General features: G+C 40.5%; 1 protein-coding gene and 1 non-coding gene across 6 annotated transcripts in view; one reads left to right on the forward strand and one right to left on the reverse strand.

Annotated features, from left to right (window-relative positions):
- The window catches only part of SLAIN1 (SLAIN motif family member 1), a 90,020-nt gene that overhangs the window by 39,943 nt on the left and 28,817 nt on the right, over positions 1-21,260 (reverse strand). Inside the window, exon 1 of one of the 5 annotated variants that reach the window (XM_051850000.2) lies at positions 11,794-13,314. The exons of the other annotated variants lie outside the window; for them this stretch is intronic. Within the exon in view, the coding sequence (XP_051705960.1) occupies positions 11,794-11,818 (25 nt within the window). The 5' untranslated portion in view covers positions 11,819-13,314. Of the gene's footprint in view, positions 1-11,793; positions 13,315-21,260 lie in introns of those variants that run through there. 5 annotated transcript variants of the gene reach the window in all.
- LOC138843921 (U6 spliceosomal RNA) lies at positions 19,384-19,490 on the forward strand. The gene has a single exon (XR_011379131.1). It is a non-coding gene; the product is annotated as a U6 spliceosomal RNA (small nuclear RNA).

The raw sequence follows: 21,260 nt of genomic DNA on the forward strand, positions 1-21,260 counted from the left end.
CTGCTTTGAAAAGCATCCCCCACATTACTTTCAATGAGCAATGCAATGAGCACTCAACCAGCTCATAGGTGCATACCAATGAGTAGTGGGACACGAATTATCAAGAGAGTCATTAACTCCAAAGCTGGATTCTTAAAATCCTTGAAAAATATCAAGGTAATATAAAAGAGCAAAAAATGTTTCCTTTTACTTCAACAAGATTTCTTAAGATAAAAACCAATGCATTCCAACAATTACATATGAGAAAACATTTTATGTTAGTAAAAGAACAATGCAACTACATTCACAGCAGTAATGTTAATAATCCATATGTTTTGGAAGGAGACATTGCCATGAAGTCCAGTTCCCAACTGACACCAGTCACAGACATCCCTTATCCAACATGTAATCTACTATGGTTGTACAGCTCTCCAACCTGAGCCCCAGCATACTCCCAGTTCCTTCATTTCCACGTAGCCTAACACAACTCCACAGCACACTGCAAAACAGGGTTAATATGCACACTCTTAGATATTTCATGTCTATCATTCAGAATTTCTCATGAAAAATTCTATTGTTTTATTTCAAAAGGTCAATAGTCCTTTGTGACTGCTAACTAACTTAACAGATGATGCTATTTTATGGCAGTCTGATCACTTGCCAGGCAAATTACAGCGACTGTGTGTTCTCACCCACAGATGCAGGCGACAACGCATCCCAAGTAAACAGCATTCATTACTCCGCACAATAACTACTGTGACCCAGCCTTCTAGCACAATGACACAGTTATTGTGGCTATGACAGCGAGATCCCAACTGAGAACACAATTAGCATCTATTGCAACAAAGAATGTTCTACATTGTTCTCTGGCATTGAAGCTGTGAAGCAGGGGGAGGAGAATTATTGTACAGGCACGCTAACAAAACAAGGATGCCCTATTAGTGGCTGAGGTTGCAGTGCTGGGAGTTGGGGGAGGAGCGGAAGCCATTGCATCCTAGATATTCTTCACTATGTAGCTAAAGAATTTTATCAGGAAGCATTTTTATAAGGAATGAAAAATAACTTACTGAAAGGATAACTGATTCTTAATTTTTCTAAAAAAAATTCGTCATATAATGTGAAATTATTTGAGAGATTTAATGATGACCAAAATGACCCCAGATAAAAGACAATTTTACCAAAGGAGAAAATGGATGACAAATTTCTGTATAATCACAGTTAAATTTTCCTATATTTCTATCCCAAGTTCCACCTGTAAGAAAAAGGCCCTCTTTGAAATGGCATGGACTACGTATTTTTTTTTTAACTTAATTCCAATCCCAATCCCTAGAAGCATGAGACACAATGATTTGTCGATTAAACATATCACACTTAACTTGGCAAGGTTTTCTTTCTCAAGCGCCTTAACCCATACTGCTTCTCAGAACACATCTGTCTGATGCTCTCTGTACTCCAACTCCCTTAATCCAGACCGTCATTACCTTACCGCAAACCTATTCACCAAATTGTCGGTCACCAGCTTGGTCCTTAGCAAGCCTCTTCTGAAGATCCCAAGTTTCTACTGAAGTTGGACATGATTTTAGCTGCAATTACCATTGTTAATTAAAGTATTGTAGTGGCTTTTCATTAAATATAAGGTCTTAAAGGTCCTTCAGATCATCTCACTACTGCCACGCTTATCCACAACCATGAGTCTCATTCATGCTCACTTCTCAAATATTTCTGTGGTGACCCTGTCTGGTTAAACTTTTACTTTGCCTCTCTTGTCCAATGGGCATTATCCACTGACAACAATGTGATAAAGTACTAAGTTGTACACTGATATCTCATCTTTCTGCAAAAAAGTACAAAATGGCCCATTATTTTCATACATCTATAAAGTTGCCCAACTTAATAAATTAAAAAATACCTATTATATATAACAAAAAAAACAGATTTGATAAATGTGCCAGTGATAATATCAATAAAATCACTAGAACAAAGGTGACGTGATGGGTTTAAGAACGTAACTCTCCAGACATCACTGTTTTGGCACAGTGAGGTAAGTCATCAATTGCAATGCCAGTATCCCATATCAAAGTGCCAGTTAGAGTCTCAGCCACTCTGCTTCCAAACTAGCTACCTGCTGATACACTTTGGAAGAGAGGGGAAATGGTCCAAAGGACTTGGGCCCCTGCAGCTCACATGGGAGACCTAGGCAGAGTTCTGGGCTCCTGGCTTCAGCCCGAACCAGCCTCCATCTTTGTAGCCATTTGGGGAGTGAACCAGCAGACAGAAGATCTATCTGTCTATGTGTGTGTGTGTGGGGGGGGGGGGTATTTATGACTTTGCCTCTCAAATCAATAAATCTGATTCTTTTTAAAGGACCTAGCTTTAATTCTCCACACTGAAATTTACTTTGTTGACAAAGTTCCCACAATGACATTCCTACCATCTCTTGATCATCTTTGCCTAGACTCATAGTAAATACATGAAAATTTACATTTGTTGAACATCTCTTTCCACATAACCAAAATCAAATTTAAGAAAGCCACATGACTTAATTCACATAAAGGGAAAAAGCCACAACCTATTAAAATATTAGTGAGAAATTCATATGGAGACATGAGACCCCCAAATTGCTAAAGCAATCTTACACAACAAAAACAAAGCCAAAGGCATCACAATACCATATTTCAAAACATACTACAGGGCAGTTATAATCAAAACAGCCTGATACTGGCAAAAAGAGAGAGAGAGAGAGAGAGAGAGAGAGAGAGAGAGAGAGAGAGAAGAAAAAAACAGATGGGTAGACTAATGCAACAAAATAGAAACTCCAGAAAACAATCCACACATCTACAACCAACTTATCTTTGACAAAGGAGCCAAAAATCAATCCCCGGAGCAAAGACAGTCTCTTCAACAAATGATGCTGGGTAAACTGGATCTCTCTGTGCAGAAGTCTGAAGCAAGAACCCTACCTTACACCTTACACAAAAATCCACTCAAAATGAATTAAAGACCTAAATCTACAACCTAATACCACCAATTTACTAGAGAACATTGTGGAAACCCTGCAAGACATTGGCATAGGAAAAGACATCTTGGAAAAGGCCCCAGATGCACAGGTAATCAAAGCCCAAACTGACAAATGGGATTACACCAAATTGAGAAGCTTCTGTACTGCAAAAGAAACACCCAGCAAAGCCAAGAGACAACTGACAAAACGGGAGGAATTATTTGTAAGCTACACAACTGATAAAGGATTCATATCTAGAATCATAAAGAGCTCAAGAAAATCAGCAACAACTAAACAAATAATCCAATTAAGAAATGGGCAAAGGATTAAACAGGCATTTTTCAAAAGAGGAAATTCAAATTGCCAACAGACACATGAAAAAATGCTCAGGATCATTAGCCATCAGGGAAATGCAAATCAAAACCACACTGAGGTATCACCCACCCTCCCCTCCATTAGAATGGCTTTCAATTAACAAACAACAAATGCTGGAGAGGATGTAGGGAAAAAGGTTCACTAATCCACTGTTGGTGGGAATGCAAACTGGTACAGTCACTGTATGGAGATACCTCAGTAATCTGAATACAGACCTACCACATAACCCAGCCATCCCACTCCTGGGAATTTACCTAAAGGGAATGAAATCACCATATGAAAGAGTTATCTGTAACCCTAATTTTACTGCAGCTCAATTCACAATTGCTAAGATATGTAATCAACCCAAATAACCATCAATGGAAGGCTGGATAAAGAAAGTATGGTGTATCTGTACACCATGGAGTATTATACAGCAGTAAAAAAAGATTTGAAATCCTATTGTTTGCAACAAAATGGATGAAACTGGAAACCATTATACTTAGTGAAGTAAGCCAGTCCCAAGAAGATAAATACCAGATGTTCTCCCTGATCGATGGTAACAGAGTACCTATAACAGTATCTATAAAAGTGAAATTGATAATTTGTGATATGATGATTTTGTACAGCCCTTGTCTCAACTGTTGAGGAACAGTTTTTTTTTTCCACACTATTTGTTGACCTCTTTACTTACTATAGGGTTAGTCTTGTGAGTATTAAAATTACCTAAAAACAGATCTTTGTTAAAAAAAAAAAATAAGGGAATAGGAGAGGGTGGGAGTGGGCAGGAGGAAGAATAGGGTGTGAAGAATCACTATGTTCCTAAGTTTGTATGCATGAAATACATGAAGTTTGTATACCTTAAATAAAAGTTTTCTAGGTAAAAATAAGAAATCAAAAAAATAATCAATCTTCAAAAGCTCAGCACTGCATTAGAACAAAAGAATTCAGTAATAAGCAACACTAACATATTTTTTTTTTTTTTTGACAGGCAGAGTGGACAGTGAGAGACAGAGAGAGACAGAGAAAAAGGTCTTCCTTTTCCATTGGATCACACCCCAATGGCCTCTGTGGCCAGCGCGCTGCAACCGGTGCACCGCACTGATCTGAAGCCAGGAGCCAAGTGCTTCTCCTGGTCTCCCATGTGGGTGCAGGGCCCAAGCACTCGGGCCATCCTCCACTGCACTCCTGGGCCACAGCAGAAAGCTGGACAGGAAGAGGAGCGATCAGGACAGAATCCGGCACCCCGACTGGGACTAGAACCTGGTGTGCCGGCACCGCAGACGGAGGATTAGCCTATTGAGCCGCGGCGCCAGCCAACACTAACATATCTTGGATACAAACATTTTCATACTGTCTTCTCACTGTATAGTTTAATACCTAATAACACCTGGTACATAGTGTATACTCAAAAAACATTAAACATGGTCAAGATTCTGAAAGCTGGCTAATACTTCCTTACTCCAAATCATCCTACCACTCCTACTTTGAGAGTGAAATTATTTTACTAATTTAAGTTTAAAGTAACTATAACTTAGTATAACATCTTTGAGACAAAGGCTAGCCTAATTGGGCATTTCAAACCAACTAGAATCGTGGTGAAGAATCAGAACACTTTAATACCTCCTAATAAACACCAAGTTGTTGAACTTCAGATTTATCAATCGCCTAGCTTGCAGCTAAATGACTGTACTTTACTGATGTCTAGAAACTGAAACTAGGATAACACATCAAAATCGAAGGAAAGCCACTGTCTAGGTAAGCCGGTTCCTCCAATGCTGCAGTGCACAGTTAAAATGAAGGATTGTGCCAAGCATAGTCATTGGCAATAAACCACACAGGAGAACATATTCCTTGAAATCCTGAAATGCTACCATTTTTAAAAATCAAAGTTCATAAAATAACCACATGCATATTTAGCAAGATTTCCACCTGCATACACTCTGCTGTCAACCATGCAGCAGCCAAGTTGTCTAAGTCGGGTGAAGAAAGCCCAGAAGTCAGGACTTCTTCCAATGTCTTCTTTTTTCCATTTTTAAATTTTAATTTTTAACAACTTCAATATGATTTGTAGACAGAAGTCCAAGAACATGATATTCCCTTCTTCTCTCCCACCCTCCTTCCTTCTACCTTTTTTAGTTTCTGAGATAACATTTTAAATTCACATTGCAGTAAAAAGGCTTAATACTTCACCAAATAAGAAGCTGAATAAGTAAAAAGCAAGAAGATCCTAGTTTAGTGGGAATATAGACAACAGCTATAATCAATAATGGAATGGAAACATTATCACAGTGAGGTCACATGTCTAACCAGGGGCAAGCTGTTCTGGAAAGCCAGCCCTTACCACCTCTTATCCTTTTTCCTTTCTCACTGGAAAACGAGATCCTAAAAGGCAAAACTGCAGCTGACAGAGACCAGGGCTCACTCTCAGCCTGCTACATTCACTTCCTTGCCCTTTGAGCCTAGCAAGTGGCCTAAAATTATCAATCACTTCATATTGGTCCCTGAAGGGTGAAGAGATTGGTCTAAAGCAGGCTTAACCATCTTCTCTTCAGTTTTTAATAATTCTGATAAGAATCCATTAACAACAAACTTTAGGTGGGTGGCACCAAAATTGACATACTATTTTCCAAGTAAGTCAGTTTTGTATCTTGTATCCCCTTGCCCATGGCTCTTTTCTCCACCAAATTTCCATTTTCCTCCACTGTTCCATCATCCAGGTTTTGCCTTGAGGAGCTGGCAAACGCCCATGTATCTGAGCCATAAAAAAAATAAGTACTCCTGAATGATGCAGCTACCTAACACTGACAAACCACATCCAAAGACATCTCTTCATTCAATATTTACCAACAGACAGCAAAAAACTGAAGGTCAGTAGTTACCTAAACATCTTTAATATACACAGCAGAGAACATTTCCAATTGCTCTACAGTCATTCTGTAAAATTTGCCTGGCCACTAATGCTCCTACCTTTTAATATTAATTTCTCTATCACTGGAATAGGAAACTGGTGTTGTACCTTGAAAGTACCAGGTGCCACACAGTGACAGGAGTACAATATGGTAATGATTCTCTCCTTCCCATCTCAGTTCCTAAAGAGAAGTTACTGAAGACAGCACATGAGCTGGAGAAAAATATCCTGAGTATATAAAAGCACCATAAAGAAGTGCACTCAAGGCCAAGTAAAGATGACGACTCACTTTCTGAGGAAAGCCAAAAACTTCTCCAAAAGACATTATGTTCCATATGGCCCTTAAAGGCTGAGAAGCTTATTTCCTGGGATACAAATGTCATTATAGACAGAAGTGACACATGTGCAACCATGGAGGCATACAATCAGGGAATGTTGGGACTAAAGCACGGGGTATATGAGAAAGGAGTTAGAACTGGAGGGTTAGGATTAGATTCTGAACTGTTCTATAGTTAGATAGATAGATAGATAGATAGATCACACTCTTTGATATAAAGACTTGATCAGATTGTATGGTTATTATATAAATATCTATTTAGATGGGCTAAATGGACACAGAAAATGAAGACTTCACCAGCGGATGGGACACATACATAGCTGGGACATATACTGGTGAGACAAGGAAGTCCTGAACTAAAGCATAATCAGAACATTTGGAAAGATCAGGTTAAATAAGCCACTTCTGTGCTAAGTGAAGCTATCCCATGAGTCAATGAATATAGAAAGTGGAGAATAGGAGGAAATCATAGCTAACACCATTGTTACTAAGATACCAATACCACCAAGAATGTGAGACAAGCAGGCTTGGAGAACAAAATGAATTGAACTCTAGACAGTTATTGGACATGCCAATGCACGGGCATCTCGTATGGAGTTAGAGTTCAAGAAAGAGGGTTAGAGGGAAAGGGATACTGGGCACATCAACAAATAGGTGTTAGATGAGGCCACAGACATGAAAAAAATCACCCTAGAAGAAAGTGTAGAGAAAAAGAGGAGCTTAAGAAGGGAAGAATTCAACATGGAGGAAGAGTCAGGAGAGGATACCGAGAAGGGTCCCTCAGGAAGAGGACTTCAGGAAATTCAAGGTTTGCTGGAACCCAAGAAGACTGAAGCGGAAGAGTTTCAACACAGAAGCTGTAGTCAAGAGTGGCCGAGAGATCCTGAAGGATTGGTAGCACAGCGGATTCACCGCTGAGAGCAGACTCCACTAACAAGGTATACCAACAGGTCAAACAGATACAACAAGAGGGTGAAGAAATCTTTGGATAGAGATTTAGCCGTCAAAGTAAGGAGAGATAGGGTTGTAGCTCAGAGTCCAAGGCTCAAGGGAAGACAGGACAGTTTTTTGGATCAAGGTGACCTGAATGTTTATACACCGAGAAGGAAGCGGTGAAAAAGGAAGCACTGAAGTAAGATCCTAGAAATGAGAACAGTGAGACAGAGATGAGCTGGAGGGAGCAGCCTCGGCCAGGGGAGGGTCTCTTCCCAGAAATGAGGAGGAAGAGACAGTGAGCATACAGAGAATGCGGGAGATGGAAAAAGGTTTTCTTAATTATTTTTCTTTGCTTATTTTTATTTACTTGAAAGGCAGAGAGACAGATTTTCCACCTGCTGTTCACTTCCCAAATGCCTGCAACAAGATAGAGCGAGGCCAGGCCAAAGCCAGGATCTCCATCTGGGTCTTCCACATAGGTGGCAGGGGTCCAACTATCTGAGCCATCACCTGCTGCCTCTCAGAGTGCACATTAGCAGGAAGCTGGAATCAGGAGTAGAAGCCGGAACTCAAGTCCAGGCGCCGTGATACGCGATACAGCATCCCAAAGAGCATTACCATATACCCACCCCAAAGGTGGGTTTTGAGGCTCCTTTTAACACTAAGAAAACAATAAACAAGCTGAAACATTAGAGGCAAAAATATAGAGTCTCCTGTAGTAATGGCCTAGAATGATCACCACTGGAAACAAGAAAAAGGATTAACCGTGGAAAAGCAGAAGCTATGGAGAGTATATGTCTAAACAATATGATTCTCAAAACGTAAGCCTCGATTAAACATTCGAAAATGTCCAAAACTGTCTGCTCATCCTGTAAAGGCTAAGTCTCAGGGGTACAGGTTTACATACTTCACATGTGGACATGTGTTCACATGCATGGAGGTGGCATATTCATCCTACGTAAGAGGCAAACAAACCCTAGTGACTAAAGGCAATCTTATGGCGTTTTAGATATCCTGGGTAAGATCTGGGTCAGGATGGGTCTCTAAGACTGTGTTCAAGTCGGGAAAAGGCAAAGATGACAGCAACACGCTAACACAGTGGTCAGCAGACACATTCTGTAGAGGGCCAGCTAGTAAATTTGAGGGTCATTCACAAGTTCCCAGAAAGAACAAAGGAATTAAGAGGCAAGTTTATCTTGGGAAGTGGGCATTTAGTCTGGTGGTAAAGATTCCATGTACTCCATCAGAGCACAAGGGCCCATTTTCCAACTCTGACTCCTGACTCTGGCACCTCTGAATGCAGACCTCGAGAGATAGTGGTGATGACTCCAGTAACTGGGTTCCTGCCACCCACACTGGGGATCTGGATAGTTACTGGCTCCCAGCTTTGAGCCTGGCCCACCCTCAGTCATGGCAGGCAATTGGAGAGTGAATCAGTGAATCATTGTTCATCTAATAACTTCAAAAAATTTCCAAAGTTACTTTAAAATCTATATGTAGTATTTTCATGTTGTACATTTTCCATGACTTTTTAAAACCTCTGGTATTTTAGGCTTTGCCATTCATATGGTCACAACTACCCACGGAGACATCACAGCATGAAAGCAGCCAAAGACAAAGTATAAATAAGTAAACATAGCTATGCATCAGAACTTTGCTGATGTATCCCGAGAATTGAATTTTTTTTTTTTTTGGACAGGCAGAGTTAGAGAGAAAGGTCTTCCTTTTTCCGTTGGTTCACCCCACAAGTGGCCGTCACGGCCGGTGCACTGCAGCCAGCACGCTGCGCTGATCCGAAGCCAGGAGCCAGGAGCTTCCTCCTGGTCTCCCATGCAGGTGCAGGGCCCAAGCACTTGGGCCATCCTCCACTGCCCTCCCTGGCCACAGCAGAGAGCTGGACTGGAAGAGGAGCAACCAGCACAGAATCTGGCACCCTGACCGGGACTAGAACACGGGGTACCGGCGCCACAGGCGGAGGATTAGCCTGGTGAGCTGCAGCACTGGCCGAGAATTCAATTTAATGCAACTTTCATGAGTCATTATGTAGTATTCTTTTGATTCCCCCCCCATCATTCGAAAGTGTGAAAATAGCACATGAGCCATAAAAGGGGCAAAACCTAAATACAGCCTTAGTTTGTCAACCTTTGAACTAACAACTTTAATATTTGCTTGGGAAAATGCACAGGTCCGAACTACACTCTGAGAGTCAAAGTGACTAATGTCAGGTGTTGAGACATAACGATGGCTTGTATACTTCTTTACTGCAATTTCCCAAAATGTTGTAATGAAGACCAACTGAAGACTAAGAGGACATTGGAGTAAAAACCCGGAAATCCGAGTTCCACTCTCTATCTTGTCACGTGCTAGGCTAGTTTTTTGAGATCTGGAGCAAATTGTAACATCTTAATGTTGTCGTGTTCTCATGTGAAATAAAGGTATGTTTATGGGATGGTAAGTATAACAGTTGCAGGAGTAAAAGATGAAAGTCTGCACTTGCAGGCATAAAGCATCTTGTAAAAGTCCTAGTAAATTACAGAACAAGAGTACCCTACATTCTCAGAGACCATGTTTAGAAGCTGAGTAGAAGAGTCTGTAGGAACTTTCCACTTTTCCTAATTGTTAGGGCTTTTAAATTAGTCTTAGACCGTTTATGCCTTTCCTTACCATCTAAGTCCTCTCAGAGGTGACCAGCTGGGAAACAAAGTATAAAACTGTGACCCTTCAGCAGCTGAATCAGGATGTGTCAACATTTCTCATTTATCCAAGACCATCTCATCAGAGGAAAAAAAAAATCATAATGCCACATTTTTTAAGATTATAGTTTCTTCAAAATCCAGGTTCCCAAGATCCCATCTTAACTCATAGTGATGTTCATTACCAGGGAGTCTTGAAAAAGGGAAAAGGAAGCAAGGCCAAGTGAACAGGTTTCAGTGCTTCAGCTTTATTCTTTACGTAACAACTGGCAGACCAGCCTCCACTCCAAGCCGAAGAGGAATCCAAGGACACACTCCTTTACTAACACCCATTTCCAGTTTGGTCTGAGACTGTTGAAGGTCCAGGAGACTTCAGCCCTTTTACTACCTTTTATTCTCACTGAAATTGGCAGGAAGTTTCATTTAGACCACAGCATTTTGACCTGAACTCCACAAACCACTAGAGCAGGAAGAGCTTCGTTTCCACAAACCATCTTCGAGTACAGACTTCTTAGGTGGCCAGATTATCTTTTTGCATGCCTACAGTCTACAGAAATGCTTGACACATAGATGAGCTCGAATGTGTGCACCAAACTGAACCAAAGGAGCTAAAAGCTTAGGGGAAGATAGCATGATACTGATTGGCTCTGATAAGCTCCGACTAGAGACTTTCAAAAAAGGTTTCTAGTGAGTCCACACGTTCACAGTATGTGAGCACTACAGACTTGGCTCCAACCTGAGCAACCTCCCTGGAGCAGTAACATATGGTCTGCAGCTTATCTGAAGCACTGTTTTTTATTGGGGAAACCTGAGTAGCATTAATTTCTCCACAGTACTCTGTGACCCAATAAGCATAAGGGGTGTGGGAAGTCCTGCTGCTACTCTGAAACAGGTGTTCACAGTGTTCTTTTCCTGACAAACATAAAATAAATAGGGCTTGGCTACACTCTTCATATTCTACCAGTATTGTCAAATGGAAAATTAAGGATTATTTAAGCAGAGTAGTCACTGTGCCCAAGAGTCCCAACCCTCAAATTATAGCCAGAGAAATCTAGATGGTTAATTTGAGTATCTTCCTACAGTTCCCATTCAACCTATGATGACCTATGTAATGATTTAAAAATCAGCAACCAAGATCCACACATATAAGGACTTATAGTCCCAGAATATCATTGTTCAGGATATATAAATCATTTTCATAAATTCACTTTTAAGAAATATCTAATAAATTAACTTATACAACAAGCATCTAGAGTAATCCGGAAAGTCACTTTCAATATTAGGATTAAGGTTTAAAGTGTATTTGGTTTGAAAGTAACTAAGGGATTATATATGTCCCTGGTGACTGGCGGGAAGTATTTAATAAATATGTGTTGAAATGAGTTACAAAACCTCACCATGTTTAATAAGGAGTATCTAATCACATTTATTCCATAGGGATCATAGCTTTAACATTATTCTAATTACTGAATTTCATAGGTCAAATATTTCTTAGTTCTTATTAACATAATCTTAATGGTTAAAGTAGCTAATCATGAACTGATTAGATTTCTACTCAAAAACTTAACTAGCTACACAAACACACCTTCGTACTCTTCCTTCACTGCCATTCTTGGTTCCTTTCAGGGAACTTTAAGTAGGAAAATGATCTAAAGTTATAACTAGAAAAATTAGTTCAGAAAAGGGAGGTTCTCTGGACTGTCAGCTTGTTTCCACTTAGTCACAGGTCAGCACTGAAGATGGGATGCCAACTGTAACAGCGAACAAAGCCAGTGTTATCTATGGCCACAGGGATCTCTTCAACTTCACAAGTCATCATCAGACTTCCCATCTGCAATTAATAGGGGAGATAAAAGAAATCTAACTTCAGTAGAAATTGCACTTCAAAGGCATAATTAAAAATTTTCTACAGAAGCCATTTGCCTCTTAAATCTATGTCCAAAATCAAATTTAAGGACAGTGAACAGGGCACAGGTTGTGAAGAGGCCTGTGTGAAAACAATTGACTGTGAGAAGAACAAGGCAAAACAGCAACCTAATCATCTGTCAATGATGTGATGCCATCCTAACAGTTGTTTCCAATTTAGATCACAGTCACAATGCAAAATCCACGAAAACGTAGAATAGCTTCCAAATTCTATATAGCCATCACAATGACATACATGGTATAGGAACTAATTCTATGAAGAAACAGGTTAAGTAATCTCGTATCTGAAAATAATGGAGTCCTCTCCCAGAAAACAGTCTTCATTCACATCTATGATTGTGCCGTGTAGTGGGAAATCCAAGTCCAGTTACCTACCAGGAAGCACCGTAAGTCTCTAAGTGGAAGGGTGGGACCACAGCTGTGGCATAGTGGGTAAAGTCTCCACCTGCATTGCCAGCATCCCATATGGGCACCAGTTCGAGTCCCAGCTGCTCCACTTCCAACCCAGCTCTCTGCCATGGCCTGGGAAAACAGCAGAAGATGGCCCAAATCCTTGGGCCCCTGCACCCACGTAGGAGACTGGAAGAAGCTCCTGGCTTCGGATAGGCGCAGCTCCGGCCACTGCAGCCAACTCACTCACTCTCTCTGCCTCTCCTTCTCTGTGTAACTCTGACTTTCAAATAAATAAATAAAACTTTTAAAAAATAAAATGGAAGGGTGATGAGAACAAAATTCAAACAATCCTTTTCCATTATCTCCAGAGCGCAAAACATCCTTCTATTTGTTTTGTGAAGGAATTCACTAATACGTTGGATTCTCAGGGTCACAAATGAGTCATAATGACAACAGTTCTCAATTCTCATGTTACTGGGATATTAATACGAAGAGAAAAAATTCCATGTACTTCATAGATATGTATTCTTAGAATACATTGGTACTTGCCTTCTTCCCTTCCTTTCTCCCTCTCCCCTTCAATATTTGAGATAATATTTTTCATTTACATTATAGTCAATGTTTAATGACCCACTAAATTCAACAAGTAAAAAGATAAAAACACATCATAGTGTCAATTTGTTAAGTCAACAACAGGAGTCACTGTGCACTTACTCCTCATGTAGGATCTTTGTCCTTAGTGTGCTGTACATTGAGATTTAATGCTATAACTAGTACTCAAACAGTATTTTTCACTTTATGTTTCTGTGTAGGAGCAAACTGTTGAAATCTTTACTTAATGTATGCTAAACTGATCTTCTGTATATAAAGAGAATTGAAAATGAATCGATGTGAATGGAAGGGGAGAGGGAGTGGGAAAGGGGAGGGTTGCAGGTGGGAGGGAAGTTATGGGGGGGGGGAGCCATTGTAATCCATAAGCTGTACTTTGGAAATTTACATTTATTAAATAAAAGTTTAAAAAAAAAAACACATCATGACTCAGTGGAATATAGGCAAGAGCTATAAACAATAAAATGAAAAGATGTCCAAAATGCCTTTCTTGCACTCAAGGACACAATATATGTGGCTAATAGTCCAGTGGCAGAAAACAACCACTCATTTTGAGAGAGGATAGAAAGTAAATATAAAACTTAACCAATGGAGGCCGGCGCCGCAGCTCACTAGGCTAATCCTCTGCCTTGCAGCACCGGCACACCGGGTTCTAGTCCCAGTCGGGGCGCCGGATTCTGTCCCGGTTGCCCCTCTTCCAGGCCAGCTCTCTGCTGTGGCCAGGGAGTGCAGTGGAGGATGGCCCAAGTACTTGGGTCCTGCACCCCATGGGAGACCAGGATAAGTACCTGGCTCCTGCCATCGGATCAGTGCGGTGTGCTGGCCGCAGCGCGCTGGCCGCGGTGGCCATTGGAGGGTGAACCAACGGCAAAAGGAAGACCTTTCTCTCTGTCTCTCTCTCACTGTCCACTCTGCCTGTCAAAAAAAAAAATTAAAATTAAAAAAAATTAAAAAGTAAAAAAACTTAACCAATGGAAAAACTATTTGGTCCTATAACTAACCAGCTTATGATTTCATTAAAATAAACACAAGATAAAATACATGAGAGTATCTTCAAAATGTTTGTAGAAAATGTGTTATCTTTTAATTCTACTTTTCCAAAAACTCTGAAGGACTCTCATACATTAGGAAAAGAGACTCCTGGTTTATATCCTTATCTAGCCAGAACTACCTACCAGGAATCTTATTTATTGGAACTCAAGGACAATTATAAACTTAGTATATAACTAAGTAGACAAACCAAGTTTCACCTTGTTGGTATTCGATTTCCTGCCATGAAAGGCGAGACATTGGGTACACGTATACTCTTTCCATTTCCACTTTCAGATTTGATAGCTCTTTGACATTGTTGAGGTTTATGATGGTATTTTCATTCTGTCACAGTTGATTAGTTCAGTGGAAAAAGTGATCATAAATGTGATCAAAGGGAAATAAAGTCTTTCGCACTGGGTCACAACTAATAGGTGGAGGACATCATGAGCCTTGAGAGTGAACTCACCTCTTGATTTCTGTGGGTCACCTCCATAGCCATTGTTCCATGGATCGAGAACTTTCTCCTTGTACTGTTTCTACCATTAAGGGAGAGTACATACACTGGTAAAAACTTCCTGAATCTCTACCTCAAAGTCTGTCTCCACATACTGTTTGGGTACAGAATTATATTCTGAAAATAACTTTCCCTCAAAACTGGAAAGAGAATATTCATTTCTCACCTAGCATGCAATTGTAACTAATGAAATAGCCGAGGTCTATTACATAGTAGATAAGCTATTTCTTTGAACATTCTCTCCTTGATCCTGGAAAACCTGAAATTCACCCAGGAGATCTAGGTGCAGCTCTTTTCTCATCTATTTTAATGCATCCCAAAATTGTCTTTTTTCAGCTCGAAGAAACCTTCTTCCATTATTTCCCTTACTATCTGCTCTTCTTGCTTCTAGAACTCCTGTTAGAGATCAGAAGTTCTGGATCTATTTCCCATGTCCCCAAACTTCTTTCATATTCTCCATCTTTCTTGCTTGGAGACTGCTTTTGACTTTCACAGAAGTAGTTCAGTTATTGGCCTTGCCTATCTTTATTTCAGTTCTTTCAAGAAATTAAATGACTTAAATGATTTGATTGCTTCTTTTCCCAGCAGTCTGTTTGAAGAGTATATTCTTAAATCTGAGTCCTAGGTAAGAGTTAGGCACAGCAGTTAGGATGCCTTTTGGGAAACCCATAACCCATGTCAGTGTCTTCAAGTTCAAGTCTCTGCTGCAATTCTTATCCAGCTCCCTAATGTACACTGTAGGAGGCAGCAGGTGATGACTTGTACTTGAGTTTCTGTCACCCATATAGGAGAACCCAGGTCAGACTGGGTCCCAGGCTTCTGGCTTCAACCTGGCCCAGCCCCATCTATTACACATATTTGAAGAATTAACCAGCAGATAAAAGATCAATCCATCTCACTCCCCCTACTTCCCCGTCCCTTATCCCCACCTCTCTCTCCATCTACCTCTACATTTGTATTCACTTGAAAAGCAGAGAAATAAATTTGAGCATCCTAAATTCTCTATTGCCTCAGATATTTGCTTCCTACAAGGTCAACTGATTTGTTAATATAATTTGCGCTATTCATTTTCCCCAAAATCAAGTAAGACTTGGTTACTTGTTCATATTTATAAATCGAGACTAATATAGTCTGAACAGGAAACTAGCTTTCTTCCACATGGGTGCATGTGTTGCTTCTAATTTAGCAGCTTGCAACTTAACAGAAAATCGATAACAAGCACTGCCCAAATGTGTGGGTTACTCCACCAGCAGGTTTCCCATAGGCGCCTGGACACACTGCAGCAGGGTGGCTGAGGACTCCAACAACCCAAATAAGGATGCAGAATGCTTTGGAACCCCTGCTCAGTCTAACGTGGACATCTGAAGTTATTGTAAGTTCTGCTTCTCGTTCAGAGATGGGGATCCCACATGCAGACCTTTATACGTCTGTATAAATAGCAATCTGGATCCACCCTACAAACTAATAGTTCTCACCACTTACAGTCACCATCTTCAGCACTGCTCTCTTTACTAATCGAACCTGCCTGAAAGACCAGACTGAGCATGCATACACATGCAGTGTTGGGGGCGGGGCTGGCACTGTGGTGTAGCTGGTAAAACCTTGGCCTGCAGCACTGGCATCCCATATGGGCATCAGTTCAAGTCCCTGCTGCTCCACTTCCAATCTACTCCCTGCTAATGTGCCTGGCAAAGCAGTGGAGGATAGCCCAAGTGCTTTGGCCCCTGCACCCGCATGGAAGACCCAGAAGAAACTCCTGGCTCCTGGCTTCGGATCAGCCCAGCTCTGGCCATTGCAGCCAGTTGGGGAGTGAACCAATGAATAGAGGGCCTCCCTCTCTGCCTCTGCTTCTCTGTAACTCTGCCTTTCAAATACATAAATAAAAATTAAAGAAAGTTCAGTGTTTTTAAGTTCATTTCTTTGTACACTTTTTGAAGCCCCTGTATATACACGCAGCACTACAAATCTGAATTTCAAATTTACATATGGCATTCCTTGAAAATCAATCTTAAAGCTAAGTGAAAAAACTCAAATACAAACTGACAAAAGATCCCTAACTCAACCAGGAACCATTACTACAGAAGTTTAAAACTCTAGCATATCATAAATGAGATTACCAGCACACCAAAAGCTTAAGTTTCCAAAGTATATTTTCAGCTACTGTTTCTCATCTGAAGTTCCATGAGAAAGTCAGGCATTTAATGAAGAAAAGATTTCCAAGTTTATCTAAGTTTAAAAGAAATGTCCCTTATGGGGCCAGTGCTGTGGCACAGCTGTTTAAAGCCCTGGCCTGAAGCGCTGGCATCGCACATGGATGCTGGTTCTAGTCTTGGCTGCTCCACCTCGATCCAGCTCTCTGCTATGGCCTGGGAAAGCAGTGGAAAATGGCCCAAGTCCTTGGAGACCTTCACCCCCATGGGAGACCCGGAAGAAGCTCCTGACTCCAGATTGTGCAGCTCCAATCGTTGCGGTCATCTGGGGAGTGAACCATCTAATGGAAGACCACTCTCTCTCTGCCTCTCTCTGTAACTCTGTCTTTCAAATAAAATAAAATAAAATAAAATAAAAAAAAAAAAAGAAATGTCCCTTAAAAATGCTAACAGCCAGCCTTACCCCAATTCCCCAGAATTTCTAAAATTAGCATGTCACTCTCCACACTTTGTCAGGTTTCAAAAAGGAAAAACAAGGAAACTCTACCTTCTCCCATACAATTCAGATGCAAGTCTAACTGCCCTGTTCCAGGGTTATGGCCATGGCCTGCCTTTGCCTCAACCATGACGCCTTCAACTATGAAGACCTCCCAACCATCTCAGGATAAAGCCCAGAATCCTTCACTGCCTTGAAACCCCATGGACATCTATGGTTTCATTTAGAGGCACTCAACTCAGCAATTTTTTTCATTTTTCTTCCACAATACCCCTACCACAAAGGTCATCCAGTTCCTCTCACAGCATGCATCTCGCCCCATCACAGGGTCTTTCCACCTGCTGCCCTTGTGGCCTCAGACAGTCTTCCATGGCCACCCCCAGAGCTCTCAGCTGCCGACTCTCAGGTTTCAGTTGACATATCACATCCTCAGGAAAGCATTTCCTGCTGGTGCCCCTCAGACTCATGTCTCCTGCTTGCATCTTCATGCTTGTTTTCAGAGAGCAATACAAAAGAGCTGCTATCTGTCACCTGTTTCTTGTACTATGTGCTGCATTGAGCTTGTCTTGCTTGCAGCTGTACCATAGTATTCAGCCCTGAGCCTGTATCTAGGAAATATTCAAGCCATTTCATGATTTAATATTTTAATCATCTCTAATCAAGTCCCCGAGTTTCAGAAAAGGAGTCTAGAAAGTCTTGCCTGATTTTGACAATTTTATATAAGTCCCAAGAAATGACCTTGAACAACTGCCAAAATAAAACTAACACCACTGCCCTAGAGTCAGATTTGAGCAGCCATCACAGCAGCATGAAAACCAACATCTACCCTGGGAGAATCCCTATTGTTTCATGTTTTTTCCTTGGTGGAGTTAACAAAATACCCAGTCAATTACATACTCATCGTGACAGCTACTTTGCACTGTCATAAGTTATTGCTGGCTTTAATAAACACCTTCCTTAAACAGAAAGAAATGCAAATCTGGCAAAAGTAAAGAATTGTTTATGAATATCTGGCAAACACACATGGCGATTGTTGGGTATAACAGAGGAAAACAGCTAATTTCATAGAAGCACAAACCTACTTATTCATTAGTTACTGCAGTAAAGCATTACTAACACCCAAGCAAAGGCACTGAGGCTCTTCTGAACCTAATGAAAAGCAGCAGTGGAACCCCACAGCTGTCACAACATGTCTTCAGTTTCGGCTCACAGGAGTAACAGCAGATATCAGGAGACCCTATCTCAGCATAAGAACTGCAGTTTGATTCTAGACCACTTTCCAAGAGAAAGGAAATTCTTTACAAAAGTTCACCTAAAATAAACCACAAAGACTAAATTTTAATTTTGTGTTCTGTATCTGACAGAGCTTCAAGACTAGAAACACAAGCTGGTAGAGATAGCATCTTGGGCCACACAAGGAGAGACTGGGCAAGTTCCAGGAGACAGATACTTAATAACCTTATTGTTTCTGTTCAATCTGTGTGACTTTGACAAATGAAAAGGCCACCTTTGGAAGATTTAATCAAACTACAACTTTGTTCTTCACTGGCTAAATGTAGAAAGGAATATTCCATCATAACTGAAGCAAGAACAGAAGCTGGTAAGTGAAACACTCACAATGAAGGGTTAAGTTCCATTCATATTTCCTCAGCACACAACCCCAGAGGGAATGAGAGATGGACATAGTGAAACATGAGCCAGGATAGTTTTCAGTGCAAGGTAACACTATTTGTGAAAACTATACCCTGTCTCCTCAAATGTGACCTGCCCTGATTCAACAGTCATAGACATTCAAGTATCTTAAGATAAGCTTTTATGAAGTGTCTCCAAATTAACTGAGCTACACTTTGGGTGTTTCAAATTACTTAGACAAGGTTTTTCCATCATTGCCTGATTATTTAACATGCCAGGCTCATGAAAAGGGCTTTCCAAAGACTTTGATGAGCCTTATTCCATTTAGGATATCATGTGAGTTCATCCTACCTATGAAGGTTCTATGATGTGTTACTTTTATCCTAAAATGGAGAGAGCAAGAAAGAACAATATATACATGTCGTGCTCGCTTCGGCAGCACATATACTAAAATTGGAACGATACAGAGAAGATTAGCATGGCCCCTGCGCAAGGATGACACGCAAATTCGTGAAGCGTTCCATATTTTTTACTTCCCTTTTGAATCAAAAAAAAAAGAGAGAGAGAGAGAGATTTACCACGCCTAACCTGGGAGTGTCACCTTTGGCACACCAAACAGAGCTCTCAGGCCACACCCATCTCAAGCCCTAAGGCTCCATCAAAAACAGATAGTCCACTTAATCTAGAGTCATAGTATAACAAGAAAAAGCACCACAGTGAAGAAACCAAATATCTCCAATATGCCAAATAACAAACGCAAAAACCGAGGTAATAAAAACAAGGAAGTCACCATGACGCCCTCAAATGAAAAAGACACCCCAATTCAAGATTATGAAGATGATGACATAGAAGAAATGCAAGAAGCAGATCTCAAAAAATTGATAAGAACATTAAGAAGTTCTCAAAAACAAATTCTGGAACTACACAAATCCTTAATGGACAAGATAGAAAATCTCTCTCGTGAAAATGAAATATTAAGGAGGAATCAAAATGAAACGAAACAACTAGTACAACAGGAAACTGTGATAGTGACTGAAGTGAAGAATTCAATAGATCAAATGAAAAACACAATAGAGAGCCTTACAAACAGAATGGGTGAAGCAGAAGAGAGAATATCGGACTTAGAAAACAGAGAACAGGAAAGGATACAGTCAGACCAAAGAAAAGAAGAGGAAATTAGAAATTTGAAACATATTGTCGGGAATCTTCAGGATACTATTAAAAAACCCAACATTCGGGTTCTAGGAGTTCCTGAAGGCATGGAGAGGGAGAAAGGATTAGAAGGCCTTTTTAGTGAGATATTAGCAGAAAATTTCCCATGTTTGGAGAAGGACAGAGAAATCCTAGTACAGGAAGCCCACAGAACCCCTAATAAACATGACCAAAAGAGATCCTCACCACGACACGTTGTAATTAAACTCTCCACAGTGAAACATAAAGAAAAGATCCTAAAATGTGCAAGAGAGAAACGTCAGATTACTCTCAGAGGATCTCCAATCAGACTCACAGCTGACTTCTCATCAGAAACTCTAAAAGCTAGGAGGGAATGGCGAGATATAGCCCAGGTACTAAGAGAGAACAACTGCCAGCCCAGAATATTATATCCTGCAAAGCTATCATTTGTGAATGAAGGTGAAATAAAGACTTTTCATTGCAAACAGAAATTGAAAGAATTTGTTGCCACTCGTCCAGCCCTGCAAAAGATGCTTAAAGATGTGTTACACACAGAAACACAGAAACACGGTCATCAATATGAAAGAAGGTAAAGGAAGGAAACCAAGGAAGGAAACCTCACAGCAAAAGATCACAGGGAATTCAAAGCATATATTAGAACTTATCTTTGGCAAATGGCAGGGCAAAGTTACCACTTATCATTAGTCACTTTGAACGTGAATGGCCTGAACTGTCCAGTTAAAAGACACCGATTGGCTGATTGGGTTAAGGAACAAAACCCATCTATTTGCTGCTTACAAGAAACACATCTTTCCAACAAAGATCCATACAGACTGAAAGTGAAAGGCTGGAAAAAGATATACCATGCCAACAGAAATGAAAAAAGAGCGGGCGTAGCCATCTTAATATCGGACAACATAAACTTTACCACAAAAACTGTTAAGAGAGACAAAGAGGGACACTATATCATGATTAAGGGATCAATTCAACAGGAAGATATAACAATTATCAATGTATATGCACCTAACTACAGGGCACCAGTTTATCTAAAAGATTTATTAACGGACTTAAAGGGAGACTTAGACCCCAATACAGTAGTACTGGGGGACTTCAATACTCCACTCTCA

This window comes from Oryctolagus cuniculus, chromosome 9, assembly GCF_964237555.1.
Source record: "Oryctolagus cuniculus chromosome 9, mOryCun1.1, whole genome shotgun sequence".
NCBI classification, from domain to species: Eukaryota; Metazoa; Chordata; class Mammalia; order Lagomorpha; family Leporidae; genus Oryctolagus; species Oryctolagus cuniculus.